We start from the raw sequence: 20,079 nt of genomic DNA, 5'->3' as shown, positions 1-20,079 counted from the left end.
ATGACACTAGAAGAGGAGCAAAGAAGACGTGTACGCTCTCTACATGTGAGAATTTGCAGCCTTAAAGACAAAGATAATGTAGACAAAGAGGTAAAAGAACTCATGGCTTTGATGGCATAGTTACATGGGACGGAGGAGACGAGGCCTAGGGACGCCTAACGGCCGTAACCGGGCAGGGGACGGAGGGGAACGGCAAGGAACGGCCGGAAAATCATCCGACTGACGGGGTCGCACACTGCCAGACAGGGACGGGTAGAATTTTTAAACTTCAAAAAAATAGCCGTTTTTAACGGACACTTGCAGCCAACGTCTAGTTTTGTGGGGGGGCTTTGGCCCTTGGGAGGCTATAAAAGCACCCTTGGGCCTTATCTTCTCTCAAGTTCAATGAGGCTCTCCTCTCTACCGTCTACTATCTAGACTCTACGCCGTTTACGGTCTACCTATGGGCGCTCAAGGCTCAAGCTCTACCCTCGAGTCTCTCTACCCACTCTCTCCCTCTTCTACCCTCTCAACTTTGAAGCTCTCCTCTACTTTCTCTCCACACAAGCTCTCCTCTTAGCTCTACTCTCTCTCCACCATCATGTCATCTCAAGATAACTCCACTTCTCAAGCCGGCTCTTCTCGAAGGAGGCCCGCCGTGCAAACATGGTCGTGGTGGGATGAGGTCGACTCTACCACGTGTGGTAGGCGGTGCAAGACCATGGACGTGCAAGCTATGCCCGTACGAGAGAACGGGTGGTGCAAACAAAGTCCCATCTTCTTCATGAACCCGGTCACGAGGTGAAGTTTTGCCCTCGAGTATCTCCCGAGAAGAGGTTCCACCTTCTTGAGAAGCTCGCGGTGTATGAGGTCGCGAAAGCAGCCAAGAGGGGCCGTTTTGTTGCCGTTGATCCCTCCGCCACGGTGACACCGCGAGAGCAAAGGGAAGCCAACCTTGACTCCACCTCTCAAGCGTTCAAGACAAATGCATCTACACCGCCCTCTTCCGTTGCGCATCGCTAAAGCACCCTCAACGAAAATTGAAATCCTAAATTGAAGGAAGAGGTGGATAGGTCAGTTGCCCGATTCTTCTTCCACGACCACATTGCCTTCCATGCTTCGCGGTGAGTTTCCCTTGGCATATGCACATTGCAATCTCCCATTTTGTATTCATTATGGGGTCTCGACTCTCCATACTAACACAACATGCTCTATTTTGTGTGGATAGGTTTCCATACTTTCGAACGATGGTTATGAAAATAGGGGAATATGGCTCCTCTTATGTGCCACCTTTATCGGAGAGGCTCCGCACCACCCTCCTTGACAAAGAGAAGCTTGTTGTGGAGCAAGCGGCACTAGCAACAAAGGATTTGTGGGAGACCAATGGCATCTCTCTCCTTATAGATGGATGGAGCGACACCCGCAAGCGGTCCATCCACGGAGTGGTGGCCTACTCTCGGGGGGAGATGTACTTTGTGGAGTCACATGATGCATCCGACAGTGGCAAGGCCGTGGAGATGCTTGTTGCGGAGTGGACAAGCACCATAGAGATCATTGGTCCCAAGAATGTCCTTTGTATGGTTGCAAATGGAGAGGCGTCAAATAGGGCTGCCGGGACTATCATTGAGGGCACGTATCCCATCACATTTTGCATGGCGCATTGCCTCAATAACCTCCTCAAGGACATAGGGAACTTGTCATGGATTTCACCCACCATTGGTGACGCCTCTCGAATTGTCTCCTTTATGCTCAACCATCAAAAAGTGCGCCATGAGTTCTCAAAGAGGAGCCACTTGTCCTTGCTCAAATATTCAGAGACAAGATTTGCATTCAATTGGCTTATGCTAGGCCGCTTGTCTACATGTGGCGGAGCCTTAAGGGGCCTCTTCTTCAGTGATGAGTTCCACGCCATGCTGGACTCTACATCAACAAACAGGATTGAAATGCCGAGAATGGGCCGACGACGCCGCTTGGTGGGAGGAGGTGAAGACTCTTGACGCCATGGTCAAGCCTATTCTGTCACGATTGTGACTATGTTAGCAGCAATACATCTACTCCTAGTTGTAGATATGCGAAGTGCCATGCAAAGGAGGAGCCCTGCGCTTGGATGGTCACACCCCTTCACCCAAGAGACGTGCCTCTTCGCCAAAAGCCACACTGCTTCGACGACTGGTCACACCCCTTCGCTCTACGGGTGCGACTCTTCGCCTAATGGTTGCAGCTCTTCGCCGAAAGGATGTGTCTTTACGTCTAAAGTCATGTCTCTTCACCAAGAGACGTGTCTTTTCATTTATGTCTCTTCGTCTCCTATATAAGGAGCCTATTGTACTCAGTTTCAAGCAATCATCAATCAAACACAGAGTCTTCTAAGTCTTGTCTCGAGTACAGTTCAAGTTTCTTAAGTCTTAATCATGAGTTTAAGTACTTAATAAAAGGATTAGTACCTAGAATCCTTACATACTCTACACCTACTTCGAGTTGTGGATGGCTTGCAGCCATGCATCGGCAAAGTCTACGAAGCCATGGATCGGATGATAGAGACACTTGAGAAGCTTGTGCTTGACCCTGTTCAGTATGCGGACATTCATGGCTTGTGTGAGTCGAGGTGGAATGGATACTACTCTCCACTGCATGCGGCAGCTTATGTGCTTGACCCTGAGTTTCATGGAAGGCGTCAAGAGACCGACAAGGAGGTGAGCAAAGGATGGCGGCTTGCATTGGAGCGCCTTGAGCCTAGCAGTGCCCTAGGCGCAAGATTAGAGACGAGCTACTCAACTACAGACAAAAGAAGGGCTCCTATGGATGTGTAGATGCACAAGTTGATCGCAACAAGATTGGTTCGGTTTTGTGTGGGAGGATTATGGAGGAGATGGCCCACATCTGCAGCGCTTGGCTGTTCGTGTCCTTAGCCAAGCATGTACCACTAGTTGCTTGGAGCAACTATGGAGTGTGTACAGCCACATTGCCTCTAAGAAGAGGAATCGCCTTGGGGTCCAAAGGGCCAATGGTTTGGTGTTTGTGAGCGCTAACTTGCGCATGCTTGCCAAGAGCGTCACACACAAGACAGATCCCTTCACTGAGTGGGAGATGGCACAAGAGAATCCATCTATGGCCGAGACACTTTTGGAGGAGCTAGAGGAGGACTTCGAGCCTCAATGCGAGCCTCGCGAGGCCTCATATGTCGCTGACGACCTCAACTACGACGACGATATGGAAATTCAGCAGGCGAGCACTTCCGGAGTTTGATGATCATTGATGATTGATTACTCTCTAGTCTAGAGTCTACCTAGCCCTTTGTACTTTTTGTTATCCTTGAGACTTGTCTATTTTGAGCCCTTGTGGCATGCACTTCTCATTTTGTATCCATCGATGTTTTATTAGCACATTTGCGCCTATATGACTCATGCTCTTTGGTCTATTTAGTGTAAATTTGTGGTCAAAGTGATGCTCTATGTGTGTGGCATGTGTGTAAGTCAAAAAATGCCAAAAAAACTCTTCTTTATTTTTGCCGTTCCGACCCCCGTCCCTATTTCCTGACTTTTGCCGTCCCGTCCCCGTCCTCGTCCCCGTTCCCGACCCCATCCCACCGTCCCATGTAACTATGTTTGATGGGGGTTCATGAGGCGATGCACTCAAGAGCTTGGAGAGTGGGCAACAAGAAGAATGGAAGCAAGGGGGAAACCTCAAAAAAAAGGGCACTCATCCTTTGTCTTCCCTCCATGGAAGCGAAGAAGGACTTTTTGAAGAAGAGACCAACTCTTAAGAAGACGGGTACGGGTATCTTTCTCGGGGATGACCTTACCCTCTCACAGATCGCCCATATACAAGAGGCAATACTAGAGATTAGAGCGGCAAGGGAAAAAGGTAAGATTGCTTTTACCGAGATGGAAGAGTGGTGATATGTTTTTTTTTCTTGCTTTCAGCCTACCGATTTGGACCTCTATACTCCGGTAAAGTCCAGAAGCGGACAAGGACACTAATTTTTTTTTAGCAGCAGCATTTTCAGCCATACGCATGTGTGTTTTTGGGTGAACAATAGGCTCAAAGTTTGCCCCTTTGCCTCTTTTGCACTTACCCACTAACGGGACACCATCCGGTGGTGGTCCATGCGGCCTATCGGGGACTACTGTTGCTTGCGCTTATCCTCTATATTGGCTTGATCATTTCTTTTGGGCATGAGATCTAGGGGAGATCTTTCATTCTAGTTCAACATTGACAGTTGCGACTCCAAAGGGGATACAACGTGGCTTGATCAGTAGATATATCAGACCATATAAGTGGACTTTATGAGAGATAGGGCCCTGCTCACTGCATATGGGAACATTGGCTTCCGGAAGAAGACACCACATCTGCCAGTGGACAGAGACTTCTATTAGGCCTTGGTACGATAGGTACATTGCCTTGGAGGAGCATTCTCTTGGCCTTACAGAGGGGATCCTCGATCTCTTCTTGGTCATCTTTATGGCCTTGATCTACATACTGGACTCAAGCTTGAGTTCTTTGGACTTCCATGGGGCGTTTATTCGGGAGATGTAGGGGATCATAAAGGTTGTGAGTACTTGTTTGGCAATACAATTGCTCTCCTTCTCTCCTCATCATTTGGGATTCTTACCTTCAAAGTTTTCTACACTCACCCTCGGTAACCCTACAGCATACACATCTCTCGCCCTGGAGAGAGGTGATCTCCCAGCACAACAAGAGGATAGTCACTCTGACACGAGGTCTCATGGCATTGTCGGCGTGGATTGTGCTTTGATCGACTACTCAATCTCGCTTGGAGGAGGATTACGAGCTGACTGCTTAATCGAGCTCTCGCTAAGCTTAGAGGACACTCTACCGGCTAACAGGACACCATTCGATAGTCGTCCGTGTAATCTATCAAAGCACCTAGTCGAGTTTTGTGGTGCAGACTTCTCAATCTCACCTTCCTGAATTTTTTGTGGATCCGTTTTGGGTTGCGGCTGCTTCACCACAGATATTCTTCGATGGGATTGGACATTTGCAAGCCTATCGGCACTCCTTATCATTGTTTACACTATGACAGGAGTTGTTTCTACAAACACTTTGGGACATCTTTCTTTAACAAGTACATACTTAGTAGTGGCAGATGTCACAGGGACGGTCACTACGTGCCAACGGAAAATAACAGACTCAACAACTTTAAGCACTTCAGTAACAACTGAATCAAAAGAGATGCACAACACACGAGACGAGGAGCGGCGGAGTTCCATCCCAAGAGAGCACTGGCCCCAAACCTTGGCGTCCCTTAAAGCTTCAAACTCACAAAGCATCTTGTCCCAAAAACTAGCTTGAAAAGCTGCCAGTGCAAATATTGGAAATCTGTACAGCAGCCACGTCATTAGCGTAAAACACAGAAATCCGTACAAGTGCCACGTCAACATGTCAACGCATTTTGCGGGCTATCTGTATAGCTACCACGTCAGCATGTCAGCGCGTTCTACGGGCTATCTGTATAGCTGCCACGTCATCATCTTCTACGGTTTTTGTGTGTGTGTGTGTGTGTGTGTGTGTGTATTGGTCCCGCTTTAGTTTTAATGCCTTTAGGTCCCCTGGGCCCCATATGATGGGGTCCCATAAGTTGGTAGGACTTCTTATTCTTCTGTTGCTTCTTCTTAGGGTTTAGACCCCTCCGCCAGGATCTGCAGGTTGGATGTTCTTCAGTGGCTTGGCAATTTGTGACATCCCCCCTTCTTGAAAGAAAGTAATCGTCCACGATTACCATATGTCTGCAAAACAACTCAAGTTAGCTCAAAAATTTCCGAGGATCATTTCGAATGTCACAAATTGGTGACGTGGCATGCCCGGACACACTCACAACAGGCAAAAACGCGACAGCATGACACGTGGCAGACAGCTCGAAAACCCCGCTGTACTGTTGACGTGGCATTTGTACGGCAATCCCACTTTTTGCGCCGACCTGCTGACGTGGCAAAGCGTACAGAAAATCTGCTTTTATGCAGGGCTGAATTCTACGCAGCCTGATTTAGAAGCTTTTATATTAGCTGCTTTATTTTAAGAGCTTTTGAGTTGAGAAGCTTTTGGGGCTCTGCTTTTGGGCATCCCTTGTAAACCCATAAATTAGTGGGCAGGGCCCTCACTTCTCATAGCATCTGGATGCAGAGTCCGAGAGTGAGAACCCTCCCACTCTCTTGTACTTTGAACACAAATTAATACAAAAAGAAGTACCGAAAGGGGCGCCAATCTTTGGGGCCAATATCTCTAGGCACGGAACTCCGTCGGGCCGTGTCGAATCAAGTGTGAATTGTGAACTGTTTTGAAGTGGATCTCTGTTGTGTCGCGGTAGAATACTAACTTGGGGTGTCCAAGTTTGTTACAGTGGTATCAGAGCGCGGTCGATTTCTCTTCTACCAGGAAATCCGATCCTTTTCTCGCGACACTTATGGATTCCAACAAAGAGCAGTCGACTTCTTCTGCATCTGAAGAGATCACAAAGAAGATTCTCACGAAGAGTACGGCCCACCTCGGCCTACTCAGGCAGAGATTGAAGAGATGGAACGTCGACTGGATGCACCAGGAGGATGGGCGTCCAGAGCAAAGACGGCAAGCAGTGTTGCAAGAGAGACAACATGCTGCCAGTGTTGCAAGAGAGACAATAGGCATCATCAGGTTCTAGGAAACAAGCTATGAGAGCTCCAAGAAGGGAAGCAAGGTTAATGTGACGAGTTGGAGTACACATACCAAAATTCACCGGCAGATGTGCCACCTGTTGGGTAGCTATGAGAAGTGCTGACAATGTCCATAAAAAAACTGCTTATGTCCTGCAAGTTAATTCCATTTAAAAGTTAAGAATCCCACCAAAATGCAGTCATCAATAGACACACTAACAAGGATAAATCACCTTGTAAAGTTTTTCGCCAGTAATCTCAAACCTCATTTGAGCACCAACGACCAGTGGTATGTGAGTATTTGCATGAAAACCAGAGAGACTGTCTGCCTGCAAAAAGTAGCCTTTTGAGTTAAAAGTTCATGGTACAGTCTAAAATTTGTTCAGTATAATTAAAAATTAGTGTATGAGAAGTCACATTTCAATAGAAGCTCATACAAGAAAAAATTTTAGTCTCCCTGTAGTCCTCCACAAGACAATATAAACATCAACTCCATCATGCCACATCCGCAAGGCTCAATACTCCATGTAGACCAAGGTATCACTATATGCTCCCACATGCACCCGCTCCACATGCAGATACGCATGAGAATACACGCATACAAAGGTCTGCGTACCAAGTTAATGTCAAGCTCCCTAAGATGCAGGGCAGACTCAGCCATGGTGAAGACTAACTCCCAACAAACGCAGTAAGGTAAAGGAAATGGTATTAAAAAAATGACATCACTGCAACGTATGCATTGCCTACCTCTAGTACTTGCTTTAGGTCATTATTCTATTACATTTTAAAGCCATGAGACAACAAGAGCAATGAAGCTCATTCAGATAACCCAACTTGCAACTCCTTAGACAATGACTACCCATAACATCTATACCTCATAACCATCAAAATTAATATACTCCTGTCTTGGAGATTCAGTTTGTCCCTCAAAAGGAGCATTCTTTCCTAGGGAACAGAAAATGACAAACTAACAGCATATTGGCAGCGAGCTTGTTTCATTCCAAAGGATGCCATTTACCTGCACCGCAAGTAGACCTAAGAAGCATGGCTTGTCAAAAAGATGTGCCAGCGTAAGATACTTTGGATTATCCTGCTCAGACAAGAACACACATTGATGTTAATCGAGTGTAGCAGATTGTAGGAAATCAAGGTAGTAAATACTATATAATTGCCCATTACAAACATCCTCTGAAAGATAAAACCATGGGTATTCTTATAGGCGTGTTTGAGAAACTCTTTCCATACGGCATGTTCTACCCCTCCAAAGACAATTGAGAGTAAACATTGCTGGAGGCAGACCTTGAGAAGGTGCCCCAGATAAAACTCCCTCGGAATTTCAGGACATTATTTCACATTCAGTGCATATGCCTTTAAAGCATTTGAATCCTGTAAACAGAAATGTATGCTTTACCCCTCAATTCAGAAGGGGAGATCACCTATTCTTTCGGTGATTTTGTCTGCTTTTGATACATAAAGGGAAAGGTGTGCACACTCTTGCATGCTTGTGCAACATGCACAAAAGTTTAAAAGCTTACTGTTAAAGTGTATAGATGGTATAGAACATCATTCATGCCTCCAGTCTCCTCATTAAGAGATTGCCAATGCCTTTCTATTGTGTACAATTCAATGACTCGTAAAACCCGTTCATTAAAATAGTCAGCCATGGAAATTGCCATCGTTAAGGCTTTTGAGTTTCTCCCAAGGGTATATTGATCCAACAAACCTGCCATTATCTATACAGGAATAACGAGATTCCAGATTATTATAAGGTTTTTGGTTACCAGAAAAAGGAAAATTTCAGGGATAAACCATGGTTTTGTGACTGTTGTAGATATCACCTTGTGTATGGTGTAATATGGAGCCCACACTGGTCGAACTTGCTCAAATCGATCAAAGAGCTCGGATGGGAATGCAGACAAATATCCGGTCCCAATCTCTTGCTGGCACTCAAAGAGAGCATCTACTACTGCTGTCATCTTATCATATATGGTTTCATTGTGCGTACTTGCCCATATTTGTGCAGCTGCACTCAGATAGTGTCCTGTAGTAGCAATGGTATCATCTTACAAAACAAACCATTTTATATAAATTCTCTAATGTTTCGTTTAGTGGTAAGCTTCATTAGGGCTGAGATACTGATGGTGCTAGTGGGGTTATATTGTCTTGTGGATGACTACCATAAACATACAACTCAGACTTCCCTATATGTTTGAAATCCAGGCTTTCCCGAACTCATTTAGGTTTATGTACATGCATCTTAACAATTTGCTTTAATGCAACCCTAGTCCCGGGTAGTTATCATAGCGACAGAATGGCATCTTCTAACCCTCTACTAATTTTTCAAAATGCACTCATGACTGTGCTGGTTCTGTATGTGCAATGCTAGATATCAAATCCTTTCACAAAGAGATTACTCGGGTAAAGCGACAACCTTTCCCTGTTTAGATCTGACAAGAACTATATCTACGATATTAAGTTGTTTTCCAAAGGACAAGCATACCAACAAAGTGTCCTCTAAGCTCAGAAGTGGGGGATTCCCATCCTCCGTAAGGGGATCCAGGAGTAGACAGATTGGAAGTGCTCCGAAAGCTCCACACAAGTCTGTCTATGTCCAGCATCAGCAGGTACTCCAAGTTGGTCTGCTGGGCTCTCCCGTGAGTAGAATCATCATGAAGAACTACGTCATGCAGAGAAACCTCTTGCAAAAAGGGCTCTTTAAGAGCAAGCTCGAAATAATCTTCCCTGCCTCCGAGCGGCTCAACTTGTGAAGCACCCATTATTGGGTGCACCTTTCTGCTGTCTCTAATGATTGTTTGTGGCCATTCATCAATCTGCGAGCCCTCTCTGTATGCAAGTTTTCTCTTGCCAAATTGGCGCAGAAGAGACTCAAAACGTTTGTGATATCCATCAGTCTCTCTGTTTGAGGACGCCATAGCTTTCCTGTGGCCATGCGGAATCTCCAGAGCTTGCAAATTTTGATGATGTGGGTCACTGTTAAATGAGCCACCAAATTTGGAGCCGGAGGAAACAGACGATAGCAAAGTATGTCTGACGGTGTGAGAGGAGGTTGGTGTGTTGGTGCACTCCTTGCATCGACCTGTCCTCGGCAGCAAAATGACCAGAAAGAGGAGAGCGACTCCAGGTGCGGCTGCCATTTCTGTAGGGTAAATTTCAATTTTCAGCAGCTCATGTTGGCAAGAGAGAAGCACCCATTCTGTACTGCAGGGAGCTTGCTACTATCCTATAACGAGAATTGTTAGCTGTGCTCCACTTCGATAGAACTTTGCTTCAAAGCAAATAACATGAGTAGTTGGCCTGCTACGGCATGCCTTAGAGGAGAAGGGAGAAAGCCTTACAAATCATATTTCAATATTCTTCGAACTAGGGAGAGTGGAGGCGGATCATGTGTGCATTGGGATGATCGTTAGCCTAACCTTTGTTAGTCTTTTCAACAAGATCTTAAAGAGCAAAGGATTAAGGAGTGCATTCATAGGAGTTTGATCCCCATGATGGGAACTATTGATTCATTGAAAAACTTAGTATTTTAATTTTTGACAAAGTTTTTTCATTAAAGATCCTCACAAAGGTTAATTTTATAAAAATGTTTTATGAATTCTTATGTTTATCAGTACTACCTTCTCTTATCGAAGCATTAAAGTATTTTTTTTGTTTTAGTTTGTTCATGGATCTTTTAATTTGTTCTTATGTTTATCAGTACTACCTTCTCTTATTGAAGCATTTCTCTTTGTTGTCATAGTGCTATAAAATACCCAAAGGTGCTTGTACAAAATACTTTCATGCACATGCAATAAATGTACTACCTGGATGGTACATTCATGGAATTTTACAAAAACTCTATCAACAAGGCTATATTTCACAAAAAGTATTTACCAATATTGAGGTACAACATGAGTTGAACCATATTTTAAGAGCATACTTAACACATGACAAAGCACAAGAAATGTTCCTTTGATTACTACAACCTTCAAGTGCAAACTGCAATGATTTACATGTTGGAAGTAATTGTCTAAACCTCCCATTGAGCTCAAAGAAACCAGTTGTAATGACACATTCCAGAATCTAAAGAAGCTTGGTGACGGAGTTATACTAGACATCATGGAGAGAAAAGGGCACTTTTTGGCACATTTGTCTTTAAGTGGGAGGTTGTTGGGGTAAAGGCGACGTGCCTTTGCCTAGGGCCGAACATCTAATGTCTGACTGCCCACTGCCCATACTTTCCTTCTTCTTTGTACATATACAAAGAATAAAGAACTCCTCACTTTGAGGCTTGCTCCACCCACATAGCATCATGCATGCTCTCCTTCGCCCTTCCCCGCACACACACACTTTCAACTAGTATTAGAGCGCAGGTTTTTTGACCCGCTTCTTGGTGCACATGTGAAGGCTTCTCATCAAGCTTAATGGCTATGGCGAAGCTTGAAACTCAAGCTTGAGTAGATCTGACATGGAGGAAATAGACCGGAGCTGAAGCGGATCCCTTGATATGTGCATCCCCTCTCGAGAAGCTTGGAATCTTGAGAGGTAACATGCATTCTCATCAGAAATTCAATTTGGGATCTATGTGAAAGAGAGTTGAAAGCAGTTGAGCAACCATTGTAGAGCTTGAATAAGCGGGGGAGAATCGAGCAAAGCAGGCATGAGTCAAGCAAGCAGGTAACGCTAGTGACTCAAGCAGCTCACAACACTGGAAATTTTCTTTGGAACTGGGTAGTGAGGTTGAAGTTGAAAGCAAAGCTCACATGGAAGCCAACTTTGGCTTATTTGGTAGTGTTGAAGAGAAGCAAACAATATAGCGCTAGTGGCCAATCATTAAAATGCTGGTGTGTTTTTTTTTTAAAGAGAGCAGCAATAGTAGCACGATCCAAGGTCATTACCTGCAGCACCACAGATAAGGGGAATAGAGGGAGAGTGTGTGTCGTGTACACACACACACACACACACATTGCAAGTAAAATCGAGCTAGATACTGAAGCTTTTGGAGCATACAGATAGCACTTCCTCATAGTACAAGACAGTGAGTGGAGAGAAGGGTAGCATTTTAGAAGCTTTATAAAGTGGAGATAGAGAGAGAAAACCCCGACAATAAAATAGAGGGGAAGTGTGTGGGTGGTTCATGCACACAGACTCACATAGTTCGGAGCAAGAAGATAGAGAGAGAGAGAGAGAGAGAGAGAGGCCGCATGCACTCTCAGCACACTTTTTTAGACAACTTTGGGCCATCGGCTTCAACCTTGGCTCTCAGACTCGACATTGTATCTCCACGGCTTTGGTCCATTAGCTCGGTATCGGTTTCCTTTGCAACCATTGGCTTCAAGCATCGGCGTGCTTCCATCCGACGATAGAAGACAGCATCGAGCATTCTTCTCGGATTTGATGTAGCGAGAGAGAATGGCTCTCCTCTGGCGTAGCCTCACCATCCACTTTTCTCCCACACCCATCCAAAGTAGGTTTGCTCCGACAATTTTCCCTCTGCATCCCAACCTCAACAACAAGAGATAGATATATAGATAGAGAGAGAGAGACAGAGAGAGAGAGAGAGAGGCATCAGCTCTCCTCTAGCCTGCATCCGGAGCGACTCGGCTCAACAATGCCTCCTTAGTGATTCGGCTTACAGCTCTTTGTTTTTCTTTTTTTGTGACGCACATTTGACACATACGGCTTTGATAAACCATTTCAGAGTGGATTTCCCACCAGTGAGTTTGGCTCCCGTACGACATTTATGACCACAGGTGTCTAGTTGTTCTATGCGTCTGATTTTTTGTCATCGTACTTTTCAATCAACGAGGTAGTGTGTGCTAGACTCCATGCTATTTTGCTCACAGGGTGTGAGTTCTTTCGAGTGCAGATATGCAGCACAAGTGTTGTGCTCATGTATGACTGTGTTGGTCACTCCAAAGAGTAGTTTCAACGGTTTTGTGCAATTTTATAGTATGTATGACTATGTGGATACAATGTGAGCTAGGTATAGCTTGCGGCTTTGGTAGATTCACATGTTTACAAGGTTTTTTGGACAAGTACAGTCGTTCCATAGAGTAGATCGTTCTGAATTGAGATACATTGCTACGGTTTTGGGTATTTAGGTATACCATATGTGGTTTTGCTACTAAGACACCGAGTGTCTATTCATGAATTATGCGGCTATATTGAGATTTTTGAGATTATGCTTGAATTTTAGGGAAAGCTCTCTCATATTTTTTCCAGATTCTCGCCATCCTTTGTGTGTATCTGCAAGTTTACTATGATGGTTTAGTGGTCAAGAGTGACTCCCGCTTTGACAGCGATCGAGATTTTACTCGCACTTTGGTAGGTTTTGTCAATTTCGGACACGAATACGGTGTTCTTGTACCCACTCTCGCAAGAGTGAGAGTTCCATATGCTTACATGGCTATAGATTTACAGACAGTCACAAGCTTTAAAGGTTCTACAGGTTTTTTGGACCATTGTTAGATCTTTGCAGGCACTTTTCACTTGGGACGCATTTTGAACATTGTGTTTGCTCACTACTTGCGTATATGGTTACACGCTTTACACACAATTGAGTTGTTTTTCCCAGATTAGGCTCACTTGGTTTAGTGATGATGTTATGCATGCAAATTATGGAGCTGTTCTACGCATAATCGAGCATCGGTTTTGATGCGGTTGAGCATGGTTATGATCGTGTAGTGGTTGAGTGATCTCCCACTTTGTTGCCATTTTGGCATGATTTATGATTGAGATTTTGCTCAATTTACAGGGGATATTGGCAAATTTCTCCCATGTTTTCTTGCCATAGTTTTGGTTTCTTGGCACCCGTATAGCAAACATGTGTGATAGTTCAGAGTCGAGTGACAACTCGTGAGAGTTGGCGGTCTCGTAGTTGCCGATATATGCGACGTTGGCATTGCGATCACACAAGGCGCATTAGGCGTCATTGATTTAGACATATGAGGCAACATCAGCAATATATGTGCAATGTAGAGACGATTTTGACATATGCTAAAGTGATATCTTCATATGTGAGTGATGGTGATGTCATGCTTGCCTTTAGTGTTCCTTCTGCTTACATGTGTTCGAGAGGTGGAACTTCTCCTTGTTGGTTGCTAGACGAGGAGGCAGTTTTCCACGTCACACCATAGTGTGAGTTGTTTAGCACTTTCTCTAGTGGGAGCCTTGGTCGATTGTTTGACGTTTGACATTGCAGTTGTAGGAGATGTTAGGCTTGTCATTACCTATTTATGCATCATATATTCTACGACATGTGTACTATGTTTCGGTTGAGGTAGAGCTTCATCTTAGTAAGATAGTTAGTAAATTGTGGGTGTCAGAGATATTGCTTAGAGAGCAGTCTTTCCAGATGCATTGTGGATCACTAGTGATTATTGGGGCATGGCTTGGTATATCCTATGCATGTATTTGAGGTTTGAGACGGTATAGCCTCAATTTTGTTCCTGGCATGCATTGAGGAAGAGATGACATGTGTCTCCTTTGCAAGTGAGCTCCAGTATGCTCAGGAGTCACGAGATAGACCATTTAGCCAGGTAGGACGTGCCAGTAGACTCTATAGAGACAGAGGTAGAGTGTCCATGCTTTAGTGAGACACAACAGGTGTTGTCAGAGTACAGAGGTAGAGCGGGTTTGCTCCCTAGAGACATAGATAAACATGATGGGCAAGGAGTTTTTTGATATACTCATGCTAGAGGCTGATGAGTTGATGCCAAGGCGCATGGTTCCACCTATGGATGCAAGATGCATAGCCATCCGAGGGTCGACAATGACAAATCCATACGTGATGAGTAGTCTTAACGATACAATGCATGCAGATAGTGTTGAGAAGGGTAGTATAGCCAGGTTTGCACAAATTTTGTTAGTGTTCGGCATCTCATGTATGATCTATTAGTATTGAGACCCAACCTAGTAGTTGTAGTGGGAGCATTTGCACCAAGGATTGTCAGTCGTACAATGATTGACACTACCATGATGCATTGTGGAGCTATGCATACCATATAGCGTTGTCTATGCGAATTGCATGCAGGTTCTAGCATGGATACACATGCTCGTCTATCACTAGAGCCCATACAACTTCATGTAGATCTAAAGAGCAAGCAAATGGATGTAGGTTAAGAGGGTCTCTCACCTATTTTCTTGTACATACTAGTACTTTAGTTAGTAGGACCCACTTATTGGCACATTGACCTTTAAGTGGGAGGTTGTTGGGGTAAAGGCGACGTCCCTTTGCTTGGGGCTAGACATTTGGTGTCCAGCCACCCACTACCCATACTTTCCTTCTTCTTTGTACATATACAAAGAATAAGGAGCTCCTGACTTTGAGGGTTGCTCCACCCACACAGCACCGTGCATGCTCTCCTTCTCACCTTCCCTGCATGCACACACACACGCATCCACACCACATGCGCACTTTCATGCACTATGCAATGACTAATACCATGAAAGAGTTTTTACTCCACTTTGAAGCTTAGGATTTAAGGGCCCTACGTGATCATCCTTGTCTCCCATAAACTAGAAAAAATGCGAAATTCACTTTAAGACAACACCCACCAACAATGACAACGTACTACAAGGCCTAGTTTGGACCTTAGCACAAATGAAATTTGCATGGGACAACCTACACTAATGTTCAACAATCTAAAGTTGAATTAGAAAAGTTACATAAAATTGGTTTACCCCCATTCTTGGCTAAAATTTCAACACTTCACCAACATAAATATCCTTCAAGGTCGGGAGTCAGGGTAGATCTGCACCCTCCATCTTCACACCCTCCTCACACCATTATATAGCATAATCAACCTGCTTGCTATTAAATGGTTGTCAACTCACCACCTGTCACAAATAATGTTGCACATCATAGACGATACCAACGAGAAGCCATTGGATTATTGCAAACTCAATAGCTATAAGAATCCAACAGATGACACTTCTATCATCTTTCGACACATCAACAATGGGAAGGCAGCTATCTTAGTAGTCAAAATCCTTCTTGTGGCTGCAACATCTCATCTGTCAAAAGGATGATTGTCTGACATCTCCACCATTGAAAGCTAGAAGATTGTGTGAAAGGTTGTTAGTTGCCCCGCCCCCCTCTCCCTGACACTTGAAGTTCGAGAATGGTCCATTGTTAAAAACTCACTAGGAATCATGCTTCCAAATGGCTTCCAACCTTCATCGAACGCCATGCATTTGCCTACTAATTTCATATTTAAAAGTTGTAGTGGAGAGGTTTTAAGCAAGAAGAAAGACCGACATGACACCGCAAGTGAATCGATAATTGCTAAATGTTTTCCCCACATATACAACTAAAAGACACTACATCAGAAATGAAATGCATACTTCAAAACATGTTTTTTATCATTGGTGTTTAGAGGGGCTTTAGAGCTTTTGTTTAAGATCCTCCACCATCCTCACAAAATCTTTCATGGTTGGCATTTAAAATAGAGAGAGTACCACATATGCCCCAACAACTTGTAGCATTTGCACCATCTCCTCCTGCATATCTTGGTATCTCATGAGCTCGATGTCAAAGACCTCAACAATCCATCTTCTATTACTATTGATTGCACCCACCATGCAAATTATAACACCTCATTGCTCATGGAATTTTGTGAAGGAGCTTTCCCTGTTAATAGCTCAAGCAAGAGTACACAAAACTATACACACCAACCTTTTGAATCACCCTCCAAATATATGTTACTATAGGGGCTTTATAACCCACAACTCTATTCACAATACATGTATCACTCGTCTTTTAGGCCAAGCCATAGTTTGAGGCAAAGGTGTTATACTTGATGGCCAACAAGTTATTAAAAGTTTGATGTTTCCATGTGTGAATTCTAACAATTGATCTTGAGAGTGGCACCTAAGGAAATCTTCACACACATCTCCTAGTTCAAAGGGATTTTGTTTACTCCCTTGGTGTCTCTAGCAAAATAAAGAAAGACCAAAAACATTATGAGGATGAAGGCAACATTGGGTTTGACGTCACCCATGCAAAATGCATGCCATATGCAGAACCCATTCAAATACATACCCATAGCTTCATGAGACATTTGAGATAGCATAAGCCCAATCTACAAGTAGTGTTCGTACAAAAATCCATTCATCTTATAATCATAAACCAACAACTTCTCCTCTCTTGTATAGTATTAAGCAACTAAGGAAATCTCATGCCTAAGCTTGCCCACAACCAAGTAGTAGTGGAGTAGTTGGGTTGCATATAAAAGTCAAATCCTAAACCCTAACTAATAGAGGTGAAAATTAAAAATAATTCCTCTTCATGCAAGAGCATAATTATTTGTAAAAGATCTATAGTCCTTCCCAAACTCCAACTCAAAACAAATCGATTATGTAACTTGTAGAAATGTAATAAGTGATGCACAATTTAAAAATGTAATTTTTTATGTGTGCTATCCATAGAATATAGTGACCAAGAATGCCTAGAGAATAATAAAAAGTTTGTAAAAAACACTCCTCCTTTGAGATTACAAGAATCAAGAATCAATGGAAATCTTCACATCTTAGGCTTCCCAAGAAATCCTAAAAGAGAAGTCACAAGAAATTTTGATTATCTTGGGTGTTACCCAATTCGCAAGGCTTTAAAGCTACATCCATACAAAACACTCCTTAAAGCATCTTTAAAAACTTGTTAATCCCTCTTTTATTATTGTCTCTAAAGCTATACATCAGGTTTGTTTACAAAAGCATGAATGCCATTTGCAACATAGCATTTCCTAGCTAGTGCTTATTGTCACCAGGAAGAGCTTTTTAGAAAATTTACATGCGTACTATTCGTAATGGAAATGTGTGTGTGTGTGTGTGTGTGTGTGTGTGTGTGTGTGTGTGTGTGTGTGTGTGAGAGAGAGAGAGAGAGAGAGAGAGAGAGAGAGAGAGAGAGAGAGATGGTAATTACAAACAGTTTTATTTTGTGCTGACAAAAAAATTATTACATGGTAAGAGTATTGCCATGCTCCACACACTGCCTACTTCTACCTCTCTACTTATCTGTGTCAAGCATGTTTTGCAATGTTGTTGCCTTCTCTAGTGGTCTCCGTGAGTACTCTTAGCTAGTGCCCTCTCTATGAGTTTATACACCTTACATTACAAAGCTTAATTTTCAAGAATCTTTCCCAAAGGCATTGTGCAATAACTCTATGTACCCCATGCCTTCTCAAAGATCAAACACCGAGGTTGTGAACACCACAACATCCTCTATGTCTAAAACTTTTCCTAGCTGGCGGCATTCATCAACAAACACAATATTGCTCTCGAAGTCGTGAGTCTTCTCTTGAGCCCTTTTTTTTTTTGCATTGTGCATGTTATTAACTTATTGCTACATGTAATGTGGCCATCGTTTTATCTCATCACATAGTGGCTTATGGCAAGAATTACGTTGGAGATTGATCACTTCCACACCTCTAGAGTCAGGGATTGTAGCATATTACGATGAGATCCAAGGACCTTAACCTAAAAGCTAGATTCTAAGCTACTAACAAAGAGTATGTACATTACAAGTGAATTTTTGAAGTAGTGTGGAGTTTATATAACTTTCTCGATATATGGTTTTGGACTATTAGTTTTCACAAACCCATCAGCTTTTACAAAAGAACTATTTTCAAGACAAAATATACACTCAAGGAGTTTTGAAAAAATGGTTCACCAAAAATACCAACATTGCACCAGAAAAAAAGAGACGATGAAAACATCCAAAATGTTATAGCAAACCATTGCCTTTTACAAAAACTTTATTTCCAAAAAAAATGTTGTACAATACAAATGAGTGAAAGCTAGTGAGGAGGAGGGGTTTTGAAGGGAAGAATGTATGTGCAAATGACAAAATGGAGAGGTGTCTCAAGATGTATAAAGTGAGAAGTGGATACTTCCACATGCCATTGAACTTGAGCATGAACTCTTTGTGGTGGTTGTGCACTTGAACTTACCCATGAACTTTGCATGATGGGACCAAAATACTTTCTCTTTCCAAGATTGAGAGGCAAAACCTCTACTCCGGCACATCAATCTTCACAATAAACATGAGATTTAGAGCTACAATGATGTTAAGACTACAAAAGCGAAGATGGCATCCTTACAATCTCAAGGTTGATGTCATTGCTCGATGTCTCAAGGTCAATTGTTGAGAGGGGAAGGTTTGCTAGGCAACTTCAACTTGAGGGATAACTTTCCCTCTGGCAAGCCATATTGTTGAGACACTATTCCTTTCTAGGGTAAGGGGATGTGAACAAATGTCTGAAGTGGCTTTTGGCTAGGTTTATGTTTTCCACAACGTTTGGGCTTGGTGAAGCCCATTAGAGAGAAGAGGGATGTGATCCTTGGAATTTTTCTTCCTAAGAATTTTGAACATCTTTTTCGAGGGTCTATCAATCTTCCCCACCACTCTCTTATAAAAAAAAGCTTGGGTGTGTTGAGTTTCCAGTTTCTCTTCCTCTTGGAGGCTCTTCCTGATAGAAGTGATTCTTCCCTAGACAATATATAAGGGAGAGCCTAATGCTTCAAGTCAAGAGAGTAGAAAGTATTTTATGGCCTTTCTCTTCCTTTGAATTTCTATGACTTTCTTCCTACAAGAAAAAAACTTTTGTGTGGCTTGAACCGCGCTTGACTAGGCTTTGGCTAGGGTAGAGATGCATAAACTAGATTCATGGGAAAATTTTGACAGAGTCTCCTCTATACAGGGAGCAAAAACTCAACCCAAAATGCCCTTAAAACTAACCATAAACTGACAAGAAGGTAAACTGTGTGTTTCTTAGTTAGTATATACTAGTAAAATGGTGCCGCTTTTTGCGGCGGCATGGCCCTTCTTACCCTCAAACCACTTTCTCTTACTTAGCATCTCTCTCTCTCTCTCTCTCTCTCTCTCTCTCTCTCTCTCTCTCTCTCTCTCTCTCTCTCTCTCTTTGCAGTGTTCCTCAGTCAGCCCCTGAGTTGCACGAAGCCTACGACTTTGCTTGGTTGCCAAAGGCTCCTCACTAGCATTCGGGGAAAATGTGTCTTACAATTGCATCGCTTTGAAATTTGAAAATGCTTTCTGAGAGAAAGAGGAAAAGGAAAAATTCCTGCTTAGATTTTGAGAAAAATAGTGTTAAAATAGTAAAATTTCACTCTATTTTTCAATACTTCCTCTTGGAAAATCCATAAAAAGGAGTCATAAATGGTTGTGAGAATGATTTTGAGAAAAATGTAAAGATTATAAAATTTTGTTCTATTTTTCAATACTTCCTCTTGGAAAATCCATAAAAAGGACTTGTGTTTGGTTGTGAAAATGATTTTTTTTCGAACACCTCTCTCTCTCTCTCTCTCTCTCTCTCTCTCTCTCTCTCTAAACCACCTCTGTTTCAGCAAGCACTCACTGCAATCACTCTGCCTCATGTCCTTACCACCCCGTGGGATTCATTGCACCGCCTTGTAAATCCTTTGCTAGTCTCTTTAA

At 43.2% G+C, this 20,079-nt stretch overlaps 1 protein-coding gene across 1 annotated transcript in view; it reads right to left on the bottom strand.

Moving 5' to 3' along the window:
* The window catches only part of LOC147464158 (uncharacterized), a 42,855-nt gene extending 32,817 nt beyond the window's left edge, over window positions 1–10,038 (bottom strand). The window contains exons 1-6 of the mRNA XM_086493109.1: window positions 9,127–10,038; window positions 8,465–8,667; window positions 8,162–8,359; window positions 7,645–7,716; window positions 6,860–6,955; window positions 6,700–6,779 (exon numbers count right to left, since the gene is read on the bottom strand). Coding sequence (XP_086349235.1) covers window positions 6,700–6,779; window positions 6,860–6,955; window positions 7,645–7,716; window positions 8,162–8,359; window positions 8,465–8,667; window positions 9,127–9,781 — 1,304 coding nt within the window. The 5' untranslated portion in view covers window positions 9,782–10,038. The remainder of the gene's footprint in view (window positions 1–6,699; window positions 6,780–6,859; window positions 6,956–7,644; window positions 7,717–8,161; window positions 8,360–8,464; window positions 8,668–9,126) is intronic.
* Between the last annotated feature and the right edge of the window lie 10,041 nt (window positions 10,039–20,079).

The sequence above is a fragment of the Adiantum capillus-veneris genome, chromosome 2 (genome assembly GCF_014529385.1).
Source record: "Adiantum capillus-veneris isolate H3 chromosome 2, ASM1452938v2, whole genome shotgun sequence".
NCBI lineage: Eukaryota > Viridiplantae > Streptophyta > Polypodiopsida > Polypodiales > Pteridaceae > Adiantum > Adiantum capillus-veneris.
Note: the sequence above shows the minus strand (reverse complement) of the source record. Positions and strands in the feature narration are given on the sequence as shown.